We start from the raw sequence: 16016 nt of genomic DNA on the forward strand, positions 1-16016 counted from the left end.
AAATATGTTTTTTAATTTTTGTAGAACCTATCAAATGAATATTAAAATAAAATTTCTCGTAGCCCAATAAAAAGCAGTGAAAAAAGAATTATTAAAAATTTCATTAACATTTTGGAAAAGTTATATGTTAAACTTACAGTTCTCAAAGAAATTATATATATTTCAGTTAAACTAACCATTTTGAGGGGACTATAATATTTCCAATTACCTCTACAAATAAATTTTTACAGAATTTTTATAATATTATATTAATATACCAAATATAACTTGCCATCGCTATTCCTAGCATAAGAATAACCCACACGTATATAGATAAACACAGAAGAAGTTTTAATATACCTATTTTAAGCAATCCTTTTTATTCCAAAATGGAGTACCCATACGAGAGTCCCTTTCCAAAATTTAATTTATACCATAGTGTAGTTCACAGATATGCAAATAATCGACCAGTCCTTTCAGGGACTTCCCATGAAGTGTATATGCAAAACTTCTATGACATTTCGGCAACTAAACTGATTACTACCTATATTTTCTTGATTTTGTTTTTATCCCTGTGCTATAGATTAATTGATAAGGTACCATATGCGTAAAAATGGACTATTCAAAAAGGAGACTATATTCCCGTCCTTTTTTTTTCCCCTCCACTATGATGATGTTTCTTGTCAATTATTTCCACTTTGTTTATAAATTTTAATTTTACCCTTTTTTTTTTTTTGTCTTTCCTAAATTTTCAGGCTTTCTTCAATGGCCGATTAATAAAGAGCATCTTCGGTTCCGATGAGGAAAATTTAGACACCAGAGGTGAACATATATTTGATATGGACGATCCTTACTACTACGATTTTTTAGATGAAAAGGAAAAAAAGGAAGAAAAGGAAGAAAAGGAAGAAAAGGAAGAAAAGGAAGAAAAGGAAGAAGAGGAAGAACAAAAGTATGAAGAGGTACGAAAGGAAGAAGAGGAGCAAACAGTTGAAAAGGTATCTTTGTAATCCCAAGAAAACGTAGAGATGGGCATGTACTCATAAGAACCTTAAGAAGATACAGAAAGGTGGATGGATGGATGGATGAAAAAATTATTTTCACTGTTCTGAAAAACAATCAAATTATACTTATTATATGTTCTACATTATGTACACATCATGAGTACGAGTAGACGTATTAATGTTGTAATTAATATATCCTTTTTTCCCCCACTTCTTTTTTCTACATGTACGATTTTACGATCTTGTTCTAAAAAAAAAAAAAATTGTACGTTCCTTATGTATATTTATATTTTACCATACCTTGTATTCAAAATGATGAGCTATATTTCACACCATACTAATTTTTTGTATTTCTCTTTGTTAGCATTGTTTTATACTAGTATGATACATGCGTAGTAAAAGGATAAAAAAAAAAATATGTATGAAGTTGTACATGTGTGTTGCCATGATAAGTTTTATAACCTATCTCACAAAATTATCGCTGCAAACACTCCCAAAAAAGAAAGAAGTAGAAGGAAATACAGGACGCTATTAATTTATGTTTGTTATACAAATAAATAAAATTCATCATTCCATTTTGTTTGTTTGTTTTTTTTTTTTTTTTTTTTTTTTTTTCCTTTATTGCATTTCTTTTAAACTCCATAAAGAAACAATGCTGATAAAGAACAACACATGTTAGCTTTTTGTTAAAGGGAATAATTAGCCATATGAAACGTTTTATTTTTAAAATCTGCATTTTCAAATGGGTCATTTGTTCAGAACAGCCTATTGTTTGCCCCTTTAACAGCCAGCTGTGTTTATATAATATACTATGCATCTGCCTACATTTCCCCCTTCATCGATGTGTCATTTAGGGAAATAATAAAAAACGGACGCAGGATTACCGCAGCGTTCTTCTTGATTTTCCTTTTGGTGACTAAGCCATTAGTGTATGTGTTGCCCTTATTATATACTGCTACCTGTCAGTAAAATGAAATGATCCCCCGCGATGCTCTGCATTCCCCTTAAAAGTAGTAATAGCGTAAGTTAGAGTAGCATGTGTCGTATTAACAAAAAAAAGGAAAAGAACTCCTTAAAAAGAGACGCACCTAATTCTAGTGACACGAGGACATCTTTCATAGGACTTTTTTTTCTTTCTTTAAATACACTTGTTTACCCTTTTGCCCAAGCATATTTATGATTAGTCACCATTTTTACCTTAAACAGTGAATTAACGAGTGCCACTTGAAGATGTTACCACGTACCCACTTTACGGTTACACTTGTAACTAATTTTTTACTTTACCTATGGAAACGAACCGCTATCTTTTAAAGCACAGTTGGTATTTCCTAATCCAAAAGACTCCACTTATGGAACGGAAAATAGCTGTACATAATACATACGTGGAGCCACATGGATCAGGAAAAAGTGATGAAATGTGATGTACTTTCCCTCACCTTTTTAAAAATCATCTCTTATAAAAATTAACGTATATGCAAAATGGGACAGTTATTAAAAAGGGCAAATGCGCTCTTCATTTAATTCTTACATTTTATTTTAACAGACCTAACCACGTTTTACACTTTAAATATTTTTTTTTCCTATCCGCAGTGCATCGTTAATACAACTTATGAGTGCGCAAATCGATTGTGAAAAAGCGTAGACTCAAAATGCTGCTATATATAATGCGCCTTACCAATTAACCTACAACTGTTCGAATTCTAGGTTCGTCTCACGCGTACCTCTTAACTTGAGTAACCACAACAAATCAGCAAAATATGCAATCACGTATTACCATTTTTACGCCTAAGATGGTAGCAGTATGTACATTTATTCCCGCTACCCACATGGATAGCCACTCTTAAGAGAAAACTAAACTACGCAAGATCAACGTTCAGAAACTGGTACGCGACCATTTTAGTCTCTTTTTCTCAGTCAGAAAGGTACATCCGTATATATGTTCGTGTGCACGTACCGCCTAAATTGGGGTGAGAACAATACTATATGGTTGCAAAACTTCCTTGGGACTACCTTCCAGTTTTATATCATTGTGCATTGTTATTCAATTTTTTTTTTTTTTTTTTAATCCCTCCGCTTATACGCCAATCCATTCGTTAATACTGAAAAAAAATTCCACAATGGCGACGCAGTGGGGAATTGTTCCAACATTATGTCAGTACCCATCAAATCGCTTCTAGGCAGTAAAAAAATTTTCACAAAAAAATGGAAAAAAAAAAATATAATAAGACATCAATTCATTTAGTTAGAATTAGTTAAATGTACCACTAATAAAAAAGTACATAAGCAGAATTATCCCACTTTGTCTGTAAACAAAACTGGGTAAACGTTATTTGTAAAAATTCCTCCATCCGTCGTTCGCCTTAATTTTCATACATTCTTTTATATACAGGTACGCCAAATAATTCTTGAAACGGTATGGTGGTCACAAAATACTTTTATCAAAATTGATGAGTTAACATCACGTACATATTTACAGAACAAGATAATCATAGGCAGGAAAAACAAAACGATAAATTGCGTACCGTATGTTCGTGTTACTTTTCTGAGCAGCCAACTTAGGTGACTTTTTAATAGAATATACATATAAGTGAATTTACTCGATTTGTAAATTTTTATATATAGTGCGCACTTTCTCTTGTCTCATCCTTCCGGATGACCCCCCTTTTTTGAGCACTGCGCCGGCGCATATATTTTTTTTTTATACTTTTTAAGAAACACAAAAAAAAGTAGCAAAATAATTAAGGGAATACATAAGAAAAAACTGTACATTATAGAATATATGTTGCACGTACATGTATAAACAAAATGAACAACAAAAAAAAACTATTTAATATCTCACAAATATTGTTTTTTTTTTTTTTTGTGTCCTAAAAAAAAAAATATATATATTTATATTGAAAGAATTGTTCTACTTCATGAACCTAATTGTTGTAACAGGAAGATGTGGTTATGCATTAAAGATGCTACTTAAAAATACGATGAACGTTTTAAATCACAGATAAATGAAAAAAAAATTAATTATTTTTTTTTTTATCCTTTTGACGCTTTTGCTTTATTTTTTCGATTTAGTAATGTAAATATATTTTTTAGTTTATTTTTTTTTTTTACTGTATTTTTTTTCAATTTTTATTCCGCTCTTTTTGTGGCTTCCTTTTACGTTCCCGTTTGTTTAATGCCGATTTGAAGTGTTCGCCCCTTTTTATAAATCCCGTGGACAAGACTGTGCCGCGAATTGAACCAAAGTATACAGCACTAAAAAGCGCTTCCCCGTAGAACTAATTTCTCTTCGAAAAAATATATAAAAAAACATGGAAAGTAATGTACTGCAAAATGGCAAATTCGCTCCTCTCAACCTGGGCGCCCCTATAACAAATGAAGGAATGAATGTCGGCAAAAGACTCATAGAAAAACTTACCGTGCCGACAGTGACCGATCTAGTGTTAGCAATGACGTTTTTCACCATTTATAAGCTATATAGTAACATTAAAAAAATGAAGGTATGTTATACGACCAGTTTAGGTGCATACTACTATGTGCACATTTGAAGTGCACCCATCTCCTCTCCTTTAATATTACAAATGAAACCAAACTAACTTATACTATCATTACACACATTCCCACCTTCCTATTCTTCCATTCCGAACCCTCCACGCAGATCCTACAACCGCGAGAAAACAACCAAATAATCTACGACGCGTTCGGAGTTTTAGAAGATAATCTCACCATGGAAGAAAAAATTCAAAGGCAGTTAAACAAAATAGAAAATCATAACATAAGAGTAAAAAAATTACAGGAATGGTTTAAAGATGTAGATAAGAGAGTAAAAGCAGAAAGGAGAAAAATAGATATAGCAACAGGAAGAGTCAAAAGTGATGATCTGATAAAAAGAGTAACACAAGCATCACGATACGTAATCAAACCCGAACAAGAAATAGCGTTAGAAGATGAGGAAGAAGAAGAAATAATAAAAAATGGAGTTAACAAGATCGAAAACGGGTTACGCATAATAGAAGAATTGATACAAAAACTTGATGACGGAACAGGGAAAATTCCGAAAGGCAATTTAGGATCATATAGACAAGAAATAGAAATCCCTGTGGATAAAATGGAAGAATTTGATGAAGGCATAGAATTATTTGAAGAAGGCTTAAAAATAATTCAAGATCGCGCACAGAACAATGCAGGAGAAAATGAAATAGAAGAAATAACAATAGAAGTAGAAGAGCATAGCGATGAAGAGGAAGATGGGGATAAGTCATCTCCCTATTTATATTCCCGAAATGCAGTTGTACAGGAACCAGCTTTAGCATCAGAGTGGGGAGCATACGAAGGGAAGATGGCGGAAGTAGAAAAGTGGATAAACGAAATAGATGAAACGATGAAAAATGAAGCAATGAAGATAAAAGAAGGAGTAGAAGCGGAAGTTAAACCACCCGAATATTATGCACAGGACGCAGGAAAGATGACAACGGGACAAGTAGAAAACAACACAGTGAAAGAAGAAACACATGATAATGAATACGAACAAGGACAAACCCTGGAAGAAGAAGTACCAAATGGTGAACTAACAGAAGAATGGAAAGTTAATGAATGGAAAAAATGGATGAACAATACAAAGAAAGAGTGGGGAAAATTTACACAATCCTTTGAACATTATAAGCAAAAATGGCTTAAAAAAAAGGAAAGTCAATGGGAAGAATGGCTCACAAAAACTCACTACAATTGGATTGCATTTACGAGCAAATTGGAAGAAGATTATATAAACGATAAAACAAACGATTGGACGAAATGGGATGAAAATCAATGGAAGGGAATAATAGAAATGGAGTGGAACAGACCTATGAAAGTAAAGTGGACAAAATTGGTAGAAAAAAATGAAGAAATCTGGGGAGATAAGTTTCTTAATTACTGGGATAATTGGAAAGATAAAAAATGGAACGAATGGAAAAATAAAAATTGGAAAAAAAAAGAAGAGGAAAAGTGGAATAATTGCGAAGAAGGTAAGGATTTAAATAATGATGAAAATTGGAAGGAATGGAATGAAAGATTGGTAAGAGAAAAACAGGAATGGGAAAATTGGGTCAAGGAAAAAGAAAATTTCCTAATGGATGCAGAAGAGACACACTGGAAAAAGTGGAAAGAATACAAGTGGAATTACCTTAATGAATGGATGAAGCAAGTGAAAGCGGACTGGTTAAACGCCAAACCATGGGAAGTCTGGAAGCAGGCAAGAAGCGATCTCTACGAATCAAACGGAAACGTTGAAGATGATGTGCAGCACAGTGAAGGGGAGTATTCACTCAGCTCTTAAAATGAACTGTTACCCCCTCCGTTACGAAAAGAAAGGATCATTTTATATTTTTCATAACATCGAACGTCACCTCTCACCATTAAAATCGCACCCAAATAGTAAAAGAGGTCACACCCCCCATAAGGAAAATAGGCGACTTTTAAGAAGACGTGTTACTATAGCGTCATGCGCGCCGAGTCCAATTTGTCCAACTTTTCAAATTGTTCAATTTGCTCTCCAAAAAAAAATGTGAAATGTGTGTTAACACTTTTTCAAGCGAATGACACGTGGGAATTTTTAAGTGCTTCGTTTTTTCCTTTTTCCAAATTGTTTTCCTTCATATGACAAATGTCAGTGTTATAAAAGGCGGATTTTTTGAAATGGCCTTTTTACTTCTTTTTATTCGTTATACAATTCACGTGTATTGAATTGGTTTCGCTCAATTTGTTTACGTAAAAAAGCTTTAGTAGTATATTTCTCATGTAGGATGACAATCACCCCACATCTCCTCATTAACTGCCAGTATTAGTGCTTACCTTAAATGCTTCATTTTTGTTTATTTTTCACCCCCATTATTCTGAGCAAACTTGGGTACGCTCGTTCGTCACCCCTTCAATATGCACCATTGAAAATATATATATGTGTATACATTCGGGGGGCGAATTTACTCCCTCCTTTGTAAGGATAGACAACGAAAAAGGATTACACAGTGCAAGTACTCTGTCAAGTACTTCTCTAGTCGATGTGGAACATGTCATTAAATACGCCCTTATTTTTCTGAGCAAACAATTCCCTTGCGACCAGTTGTGTCCGTTTTATTAAGTTCGCATATACACCAACAAACACGCTTATGCCAGGAACGAGAATGTAGCACCAATCATGTACAGGGAAAAATTACCCTGCCTCATAATACATAATATATACTTTATTTCTTAAAATGAGAAGCTAATCATTAAGGCGAAAAGATGAAGGCTATACTCCCCTTTCACCTTAGTTTGCTCCTAAATTTGCACACAGATATGAGTTCACAATTTTTTCCCTTTTTTTCTCTCTTTGTGTATGTATTATATTTGTTTAAAAGATGTTCGTTTTTAGAAAAAGAGACACTCCTTTTAAAAGTTAAAAAGAAAAAAAGTTTATTTTTTCCCCGTCCACATAAATTACGCAGTTAAATATATCCACGCATGAATAGTATTTGTTCAAAGTACCACAAAATTGCGCCTGTACAGCTCCACATTGTTTTCTTAATAACTGATAGACAAAAATTTTTGTTCCAGTTATTAGCATTAAAACTGTGGAGATACACATTGTCTAATATTCAAATGGAGAGGAACACCTCGAAAATCCGTTACAAGTGAGCCATTCATACCTAAGCATATTTTATATTTTACCCCTCTTACTATTACGTAAAATTAGCATATTAACGCTTTGAAAAGGATGGGAAGCAGTTATATAAGACTTTCCTCTAAAATACACATAAAAAGCTATTTTCCAAAGGGCGGAAAAAAAAAGTATAATATACTAGCCACCAAAAAAAAGAGTTAACTACTTTTTTTTTTTTTTATCATTATACATTAAGGAGTGTTGTACAATTTTCTGTATTTGTAGTAACATTTTTTTCACCAATAAATTTGCAGGGAGGTGTTAACTAAATCCCCTTAAATAAAAGTGGGACATTCTTTACCTTTCCCTTTTTTAAAGAAAGCCGAGTAAATTTTCATCAGCCGTATTTTTCTGGCTTCCTTTCTCCGACCAATGTATATATTTATATGTATATATGGTAACCCATAAGCCTTTTTCGAAAATAAAGAAAAATTCTCGTGTTTTCTTCATGTTCAGTAGGTTTGCCTCTTTTTTTTTTCTTTGCTGCCATTTTTATCTATTTATTTATGTGGTTATTATATATATTTCTTTTTTCATGTACTTTTTTTTTTTTTTCCAACATATGCGTATATAGAGTTATCTGTACAGCAAATGTGTGCAGAAAAAAAAAATTAATTAAAAAAGTTGTAAAACCTATTATAAAAAAAAACCGCAAAAATAGCAACAACAAATTTGGTCAAATATATAATTTATATATAAATATTTATGTCTTTCTCTCACTGTCAAGCCAACTTATTTTTAAATTGGTAAAAGAACAAATTGTCGTAAAGTATATTCTATATATTGTACTTTACCTGCATAGAGGAAAAAAAAAAAAAAAAAAAATAGTGCAACTGTCGTGTTCGATTTAAGCCGAACCTCCGTATATTTGTACATATAATAATATTATAGAAAAAAAGAAGATATTTAAATGATTTTAATAAACTGGTTTCTGTTCTTATTTTAAATTTATGTACAAAAGTGGCCATTTATAACAAGCACAGAAAACAGAAGAAAAATCAATAAAAAATGAATTTGAAAAAATTGTATAGAATGAAATTTTGAAGAAATTAGAACAATTTTTGTCACAGAAAATTTAGCAAAAAATTTGCTACAAAATTGATTAGAGAATTAGAAAAAATTTCAAAATAGATAACCAAATTTAGCATTTTAAAATTTTGTGAAATTCACCTTCCTCAGTTTTGCATATATCAGAAAAACCTAAATTTTCCTCATTCATTTTTGAGGAACAAAAGCAGAGGCTAAGAACATATTGGTGCTGAAAATGTTAACAAATAAGAGTAAAAAAAATAAAAAAGCACTAATGGAAGCTTTTTTTCTCTTTTTTTAGCTGACGAGTTTTTAATTTTAAGTTAGGACGAATAAAAGACTATACTATTGAGGATAATTCAAATGAAAATTTACGTATATGTGCTCTATTACCTTAAGTTATTTGTGGTACGCAGCGAAAATGGTGGCGAAATGTGCAAAAACAAAAATGACAAAATGGACACCAATGCTCGGCAAATGTGCAACAAAAAAAATTATATAATGAAAACCACCACCACCTTATTTCCATACTTTTACCTGATATTTTCTTCCTTCTTTTTTCCCCCTAAACCTTTGCAGAATAACGCAGCAAATGCTATCTACCAAGGAATAAATCCATACCTTGACATAAAAAAGTACTGCATCTTCCCCCACGCAATATAAAACAGGATCGCACTCACGCATGTGTATTTTTGCGTATACCGGTGTGTGCCCATTTAAGCGTTCCGCTGCGCCTACACCATTAAGCATTAGGAGTGCCCCAATGCACATTCGCCCCTTCTCCCTCTAACACCCCTCCCCCCAGATACAGTGAAGAAGCGCTTAAACAAATACAATGGAACAGAAACTTATCATCCGACGAGTGGTACGTGAAAGATGATAATATCGTAAACGATTCCGGTGCTACAATAAAAGAAGTGGAGCACAGAATTAATCGAGGACAAATACGCATTGGGAGTCAATTTTACGACGGAGACAAACATGATGACGTGAGAAATTTGTTCGTAAAAATAATAGATCAGCTCTTCTTTTCAAATTATGGAGAATGCCTAGAAGTAGAAAAAAAATTATATCTTTCTACCCAAGTTTTGCTAAAAAAATTGCAAGATGATATAAGCGAAGATTTTGAAACCATTCTCTCTGTGGTCAGAAATCACATAAAAAATTACTTTGGAAACACGAGTGCACATAATGAAGAACAATTGAAAAAAATAACAGGACAAGATATGACCGTGAGTGTCAATGAAGAAGGAAATTTACTATTCAATAACAAAAATTTACACCTCTACCTCGCTTTTACAAAATTTGAATTAAATATAGATTTAAATAAGGAATATTCAACGTTTGAAAATTATTCCCTCATTAGTGACATACAACGTGTTTACATCGACCTTGCTATTGAAATTTCCAAAGTAGAAGAAGACATTGCAAAATATGTGCATTCGGCTTTACATAGATTTCCTCTCAAGTATTACCGTGATGCCAGTGACTTTGCAGTTATGTTCCAAAGCAATGCTATGACAATCCTGGAAGAGAATTTACACCTTTATCTGTATCATAAATACGTAGAGGAAGAGGAAAAATTAAATTCCAATTTCCAGATAGATATTACGCCAATTGACCTGCTACTGCAAGATATGCTTACCATACTAAATCACTCCATTGACTACAATGTGCATGCACTCTTTGTAGAACTAAATAAACACCTAAATGGAGACCTAAAATCCCTCATAGGATTACTTCTTTACCTATTTGATATGGAAAAATTTAGAAATCATGATATTATAAAATCTATAGAAGAAAAAAGTGAAAACTTAGAAGAAAATAAAATTCTGTCCAATGCTTATGACTTATTTATGATAGAAAAAAATGACATAAACATTGCAGAAATTAAATTTAAAATTTTTGTAAAAAATAAATTTGATTTCAATGTAGATGATAAAAAAGTTCGAAGTTTGGAGAAAAAACTTTACGACATTTACCAAAATAAACACCTCATCGAAACCTTCAATTTAATTGCTTACCAAATATTAATCAAACGAGTCGTTCATGATTACGCAGACTTTGTCGAACTGCTTAAAAAAGCTTCCTACAGATATCAACCACTTTTTAAGAAAGCCATAGGAGTATTTCTTACACGAAGGGATAAACACATTCTCACCATTCCAAGAAAAAAATACGACAAATTGGTGCAGGACTTTATCAAAATTAAGGACAACAGTAATTTCCATTTTAACATCCTCGGTGCTAATCAAAATATTACTAATTCCTTATTACGTCTAAAAAGGCAAATGAACAAAATTAAAATTTTGATTAAAATTTTAATGGGCCTCAATGAAGAAATGACTACCCTCAAGGACGTTTCGACTCTCACTCCCGGCCAAAAGGAGTTCAATAAGAAGGCTATTATTTTTTATGCTCATCTAATTAGGGACTTCAAGGATGACTGGTTTTGTTAGTCTATCCAATGGTGCACCATTTAAATATTTGCCTATATGTGAGTGTATCTATTTATGTTCCTATGTAAATATGTACCTTCTATACATGCACTCTCATGCGCTGATGTATAATAACTACAGTGGACCCCCTTTCCACTACACATTTCTACCGCGCCCTACGCAGCTGCACCAGCTGTATATGCGAATTGGATCCGTATATCCTATCCTGTATCTACATATACTCTGACTTAAAATTTGTTTCCACTAATCTGCCAATTAGTATTTGCTCACCGCAGGGTAATTTTTTTTTGTACATGTTTTAAAGAAAAATTAAATTTTAGTTTTTCTCTTATTTTTTGTGTGTATCATAATTACACTAATTTGTCTAATGAGAAATTACGTATTATATTTCTCAACCAAAACTATTTACCCAATTTGATTCTGTTAACAACAGATTTTTAGTATACCCTTACATAAATTCACTGCAGTTTTAGCAGCTACACCCGGCAGGAGGAAAAAATAAAATAAAATAAACACCTGCTGGACTTATCCTCACTCTGACATGTGCATTCGTTACATGCACCTTTAACCACGGATCATCATATTTTTAAAACAAACCGGTAAAAAAAATTCTGTTAAAAGGGGAATATAATTTTGATTCTCATGAATCAGGACTGATGAGTAAAATAAAACAGAATAACCAAACGAACGGGTTCAGTCGGGGTGGTTGCAAAAAAGGACATCCTCCCAACTGCGCAACTGATTACTTCCACAGCTGCACAATTAATAAAAAATCAAACTATAAAAAAAAAAAAATTCGAAGTGATCCAGAGCAATTTGAAACACTCGAATTAATTGAAGCATGAGAACAATTCATTCTTCACAAAAAAGTAGGAAAAGTGATACACCGCAAAGGATACCTTTCGGGTGCATTCGTAAGTGGGTCTAGCAAACAACTATGCCGCACTTTACTCCCCATGGTGGGAAACACCTTGTTTTGGGAAATCCCAAATTACGAAGTAATCTGCTTTATGTTGTTAATAAATATTTCCTTATGGTGAGCCGCTATAACTTTTAAAATTTCATTGATATTGTCATCGTTCACCTCCACATGAAACGGGACGGACAAATATAAGTGATAGAGATTCGTTTTGATGCAGTAGAATTTTTCATACTCCGCTTCCAGGTATATTTGGGCAGGTAATTTGGAATCTCTTAATATGTCATCGCACTTTTGGTACACTCTGAAAATTCTTTTCACCTTATCGAAATTAATTTTGGAGCTATAATACTGCTTCAGGTATGGGATGTAGTAGCACACGTGAATGATGTTGATGCCTGGAATTTCTGGGAGAGCGAATGGGGAATTTTCTGACGCTTTCACGATTTCGTCGTAGCAGCCGCTGCTGATTAGCATCTGGGGAAAGCCAAAAAGGACGGGAAGGGTTATTCATATGTATGCATGCATGTTCAAATGTGCGTTATGTACAACCGCGTAAACTTTACTAAGCGGCACGCATACCACATAACACGCGTATTATACACATTGCCGAGCGTTTATCGTTTTTGTTGCATCTTTCAGTAACCGTTTCAATCATGGAGGTGTGTCTGGAGAGGTGGAAAAAGTCTCGGGGTGACGCATGCGAGCAGATGTAAACGCAGCAGATCTTTTTCCTAATGTAGTTGATGTAGGCATACAGGAAAAGGCTAAAAGGGGGGGGGAAAAATCCGAAATGAATGAATTCAGTGGGGAAATTTTCCATTCCAGATTTTCGTGCACTTTTGCAATCAGTTCGACTTTTATTTTTAATTTATTTGATTTTATTTTATTTTATCAAGCCGCTCACCGCGGCGATATTCGCTACCACACACAAATGCCACGTAACCCGTTTTTCAATTTATTTTCCTGTCCTTAATACCTTGGGTTATAAATAGGCAAACAAATGGGCGTCCACGATTCGGCATTCTTAAAGGACTTCATGGACGTTATCATATTGATGAGGATTATCACGTCCATCGAGTGGATAGCATACTTCGATACAGATATGCCTATAATTTTATCGTGCACAATTAAGAAGGACAACAGGACGTTGTTAATTTTGAAGGAAGAAATCAAATTGTGAATTTTGTTCCGATAATCCTGTTTTAATGGGAGCGGCTCAAAACCATCAAAAATGGAATACATATTTCTAGAGCACGAAGATATTAAATTGCACATGAGGACATCACAGCCGTCCAACAAATACCTTATATCAAATGACGGTTTTATTTGAAAAGATTTTTCAATACTTTTGGTTAATAAAGATATTATTTGAAAATACATATAATTTAAAATCTGCAAAATGTAGTTGGTACTTTCATTAGCCTTAGAAATGCACACTAGACATAAAACTTCCTTGTCCAAATAAACCACCTTGGTATTTTTACTCATAATATATTTTAAAGAATTCTTTGTGTACATTCCTGTGCATTTTTTATTTGTCTTTGTATCTTTACTAAAATCTGAAAAAGAAAACGACTCAATTTTTGATATAATTGCTAACAGAGTCCCATAAAAACTTGTCAAATTTTCTTCATTACCATATCTTGTAAAGACTGGTTTCCCTGAATAGGTGAAAATAAAAAAGTGCCTCTTATGCTTATACCACAAGGGGGTGCTTTGATCTTCATGAAGTTTTTTTTTCTTAAATAAAAATTTCGAATTATTTGCACTCTCCTGAGACTCTTTTTTTTCAAAATAGGGTAAACTGTCCATCTTCTTCAACTTTTCACTTTCCACTTGGTCCTTTTCTTCATCTTCCTTTTTTGCATCAAACAAATTGGGCCCCTCTTCCTTCACCTTACCTCCATTCGTGCTGATCATATCATCCTTTTGTGGACTACCTAATTCGTCCCCCTGAGAAATTTCATTTTTCGGTGTCTCCCCTTTGGCAGAGTTGGTCCCTGCGTCTTCGCGCTTTATTTTTTCTTCTTTCACCGTTGCGTTTTCGTTTTTCCCCCAGGGTCACCTTCACCCTCCCCAACATCGCCAATATTGCTTCCCTTCTCGTTGTTTATATTTCCCCCCACAGAGTTACTCCGACTTGACTCCCCCTTTTTCTCCTCCTCTACCAAATTCAACCTCGCAGCACTGTGCGATGAGTTGCTCATAAAGGACAAATCATCATTCGGTCCGTTTCCCAAATATTTGGGGTCCGTCACGTCCATATTTAACGTCAGCTTCTTAGTCCCCAACGTAAAATGCCCCTCATAACTTTTATTGATAATGCTGTTATTGTGAGAGGAGCTGTCTGACCCTTCCTCTTTATGTTCATCAGATGGTTTTATTTCACCCCCTTCACCATGTACCGACGGGGGAATATCCTCGTTGCTGCAAAAATTTTCGTATTCTTCTTCACTTAAAAAATTGCTATCGCTTTTATTGACGAGATGGTTATCGCCTTTTCTTGGCTGCCATGACCCACCTCTTATCGAAGCAGAATTGTCTACTCCTACTCGATCCCCCTTCATTGAATACGCAGATTTGTTCTTCATTCCGTCTAATTCATTTTCTTCATCCTCAAAAAACTTTTCCAATTCGTCATCCGTGTAGGAATTGTACATTTCGTCGGAATGTAGCAATCCCCCTTCATTAATATTCCCTTTTAGCTGATCCTCCGCGTACTCTTCCTCACTGTTGAATTTCCCCTCTGAATGTCCTTTTTCCCCATTTACACTTTTCGCATCGTAGAAGCTTACACCTTCGCTAGTGGCATCGTGAGGAGAACCCTCCACGGGGGGGCCATATTCCATATCGCCATCGTCGCTACTTTTCCTTGCACCAAAAATCGACTCGGAGGATACCCCCGAAAGGGCAGCGCAGTTAGATGGGCTTTTATTGATCTTTCCATTTGTGTTATTTCCCTCTTCGTCAAAAGCAATTTCCATTTTCCGATAAATGGAACATTTAAAATTGAGGGGAAGGAAAAACAAAAAAAAACTAATGTGCAAAGGGTGTTTTTTTTTTAATGTACATATTGCTACATAATTTTTGGTATCACATTTTTGGGTACATTCCTTTTTCCTGTGCTTTTTGCTTATTTATTTATTTTTTTTTCCCCCCTATTTTTGCAACGTAATAAGCACAAACTCGCTCCTAAGCAGTTATTTCACTTTACCCTTTTCTATAAATAATGAAGAAAAAACTTGACCTCACAGTTCCACGCGTTTGCTAAATAATACTTAAATTCTGTTGAAAGGCATTGCCTTGCAAAATGCTACTTCGCGAACTTTTTTACCAAAAAAAAAAAAGTTGTTTTTAGGGAAATCTCAAAACGGGAACGCGTAAATATACCTAGGGACAAAATATCAAAGAAAGGGCTATCTACCATCATGTCAACAAAATGAAAAATTCTTGGGGGAAAAAATTAAATACACACCAAGTGTAGCAACAGGGCTGAAATTATTTCACCTCTTCCTCGTACCTCCGCACATTCGAAAGAACAACGAATTGTCTGCCACACCAAATGTAACAAGACAAAAACTTTTACTAATTATCTACACATCTTAAAATCAGGACGGGGACAAGCAAAACAACATACCCTTCCCAACCATAATCCGTTGAACAGAATAAAATTTAAAAAAAAAAAAAAAAAAAAAAAAGGGGAAAGACGAGTAAAACGCATTTCATAGGTAAACAAAAATGCGTTAATAATTTTAAAAAAGTTTGGGAATGAAATTCCTTCTCTGGATAATCTTCCACTGATTCGATTTACTCTAAAATGGAAAATGCCCTCCTTCCCTGGGGCAGGTTTACACAAACACATGAAACAGCATAAGTGTGTCTTCAAAAATTATATGCAAATTCGTAAGCACATGTACATGCATATATATGCGCTCCATCCCAGTGACGTC

General features: G+C 33.9%; 4 protein-coding genes across 4 annotated transcripts; 3 read left to right on the plus strand and 1 right to left on the minus strand.

Annotated features, from left to right (window-relative positions):
• Positions 1 to 368: 368 nt before the first annotated feature.
• PCOAH_00040560 (Uncharacterized protein) lies at positions 369 to 989 on the plus strand (the record flags this gene model as incomplete). The annotated part of the gene is made up of 2 exons (XM_020060844.1): positions 369 to 575; positions 735 to 989. The coding sequence occupies 2 exons, from the start codon at positions 369 to 371 to the stop codon at positions 987 to 989; spliced, it is 462 nt and encodes a 153-aa protein (XP_019916747.1).
• Positions 990 to 4291: 3302 nt separating this feature from the next.
• Positions 4292 to 6294, plus strand: PCOAH_00040570 (Uncharacterized protein; the record flags this gene model as incomplete). The annotated part of the gene is made up of 2 exons (XM_020060845.1): positions 4292 to 4480; positions 4639 to 6294. 2 exons carry the CDS (start codon positions 4292 to 4294, stop codon positions 6292 to 6294), a joined length of 1845 nt encoding a protein of 614 aa, XP_019916931.1.
• Positions 6295 to 9048: 2754 nt separating this feature from the next.
• PCOAH_00040580 (Uncharacterized protein) lies at positions 9049 to 11144 on the plus strand (the record flags this gene model as incomplete). Its single annotated transcript, XM_020060846.1, has 3 exons — positions 9049 to 9093; positions 9265 to 9320; positions 9491 to 11144. The coding sequence occupies 3 exons, from the start codon at positions 9049 to 9051 to the stop codon at positions 11142 to 11144; spliced, it is 1755 nt and encodes a 584-aa protein (XP_019916159.1).
• Positions 11145 to 12135: 991 nt separating this feature from the next.
• On the minus strand, positions 12136 to 15050 carry PCOAH_00040590 (Uncharacterized protein; the record flags this gene model as incomplete). Its single annotated transcript, XM_020060847.1, has 4 exons — positions 12136 to 12540; positions 12710 to 12830; positions 13043 to 14006; positions 14132 to 15050. The coding sequence occupies 4 exons, from the start codon at positions 15048 to 15050 to the stop codon at positions 12136 to 12138; spliced, it is 2409 nt and encodes an 802-aa protein (XP_019916911.1).
• Between the last annotated feature and the right edge of the window lie 966 nt (positions 15051 to 16016).

The sequence above is a fragment of the Plasmodium coatneyi genome, chromosome 12, assembly GCF_001680005.1.
Source record: "Plasmodium coatneyi strain Hackeri chromosome 12, complete sequence".
Taxonomy (NCBI): domain Eukaryota; phylum Apicomplexa; class Aconoidasida; order Haemosporida; family Plasmodiidae; genus Plasmodium; species Plasmodium coatneyi.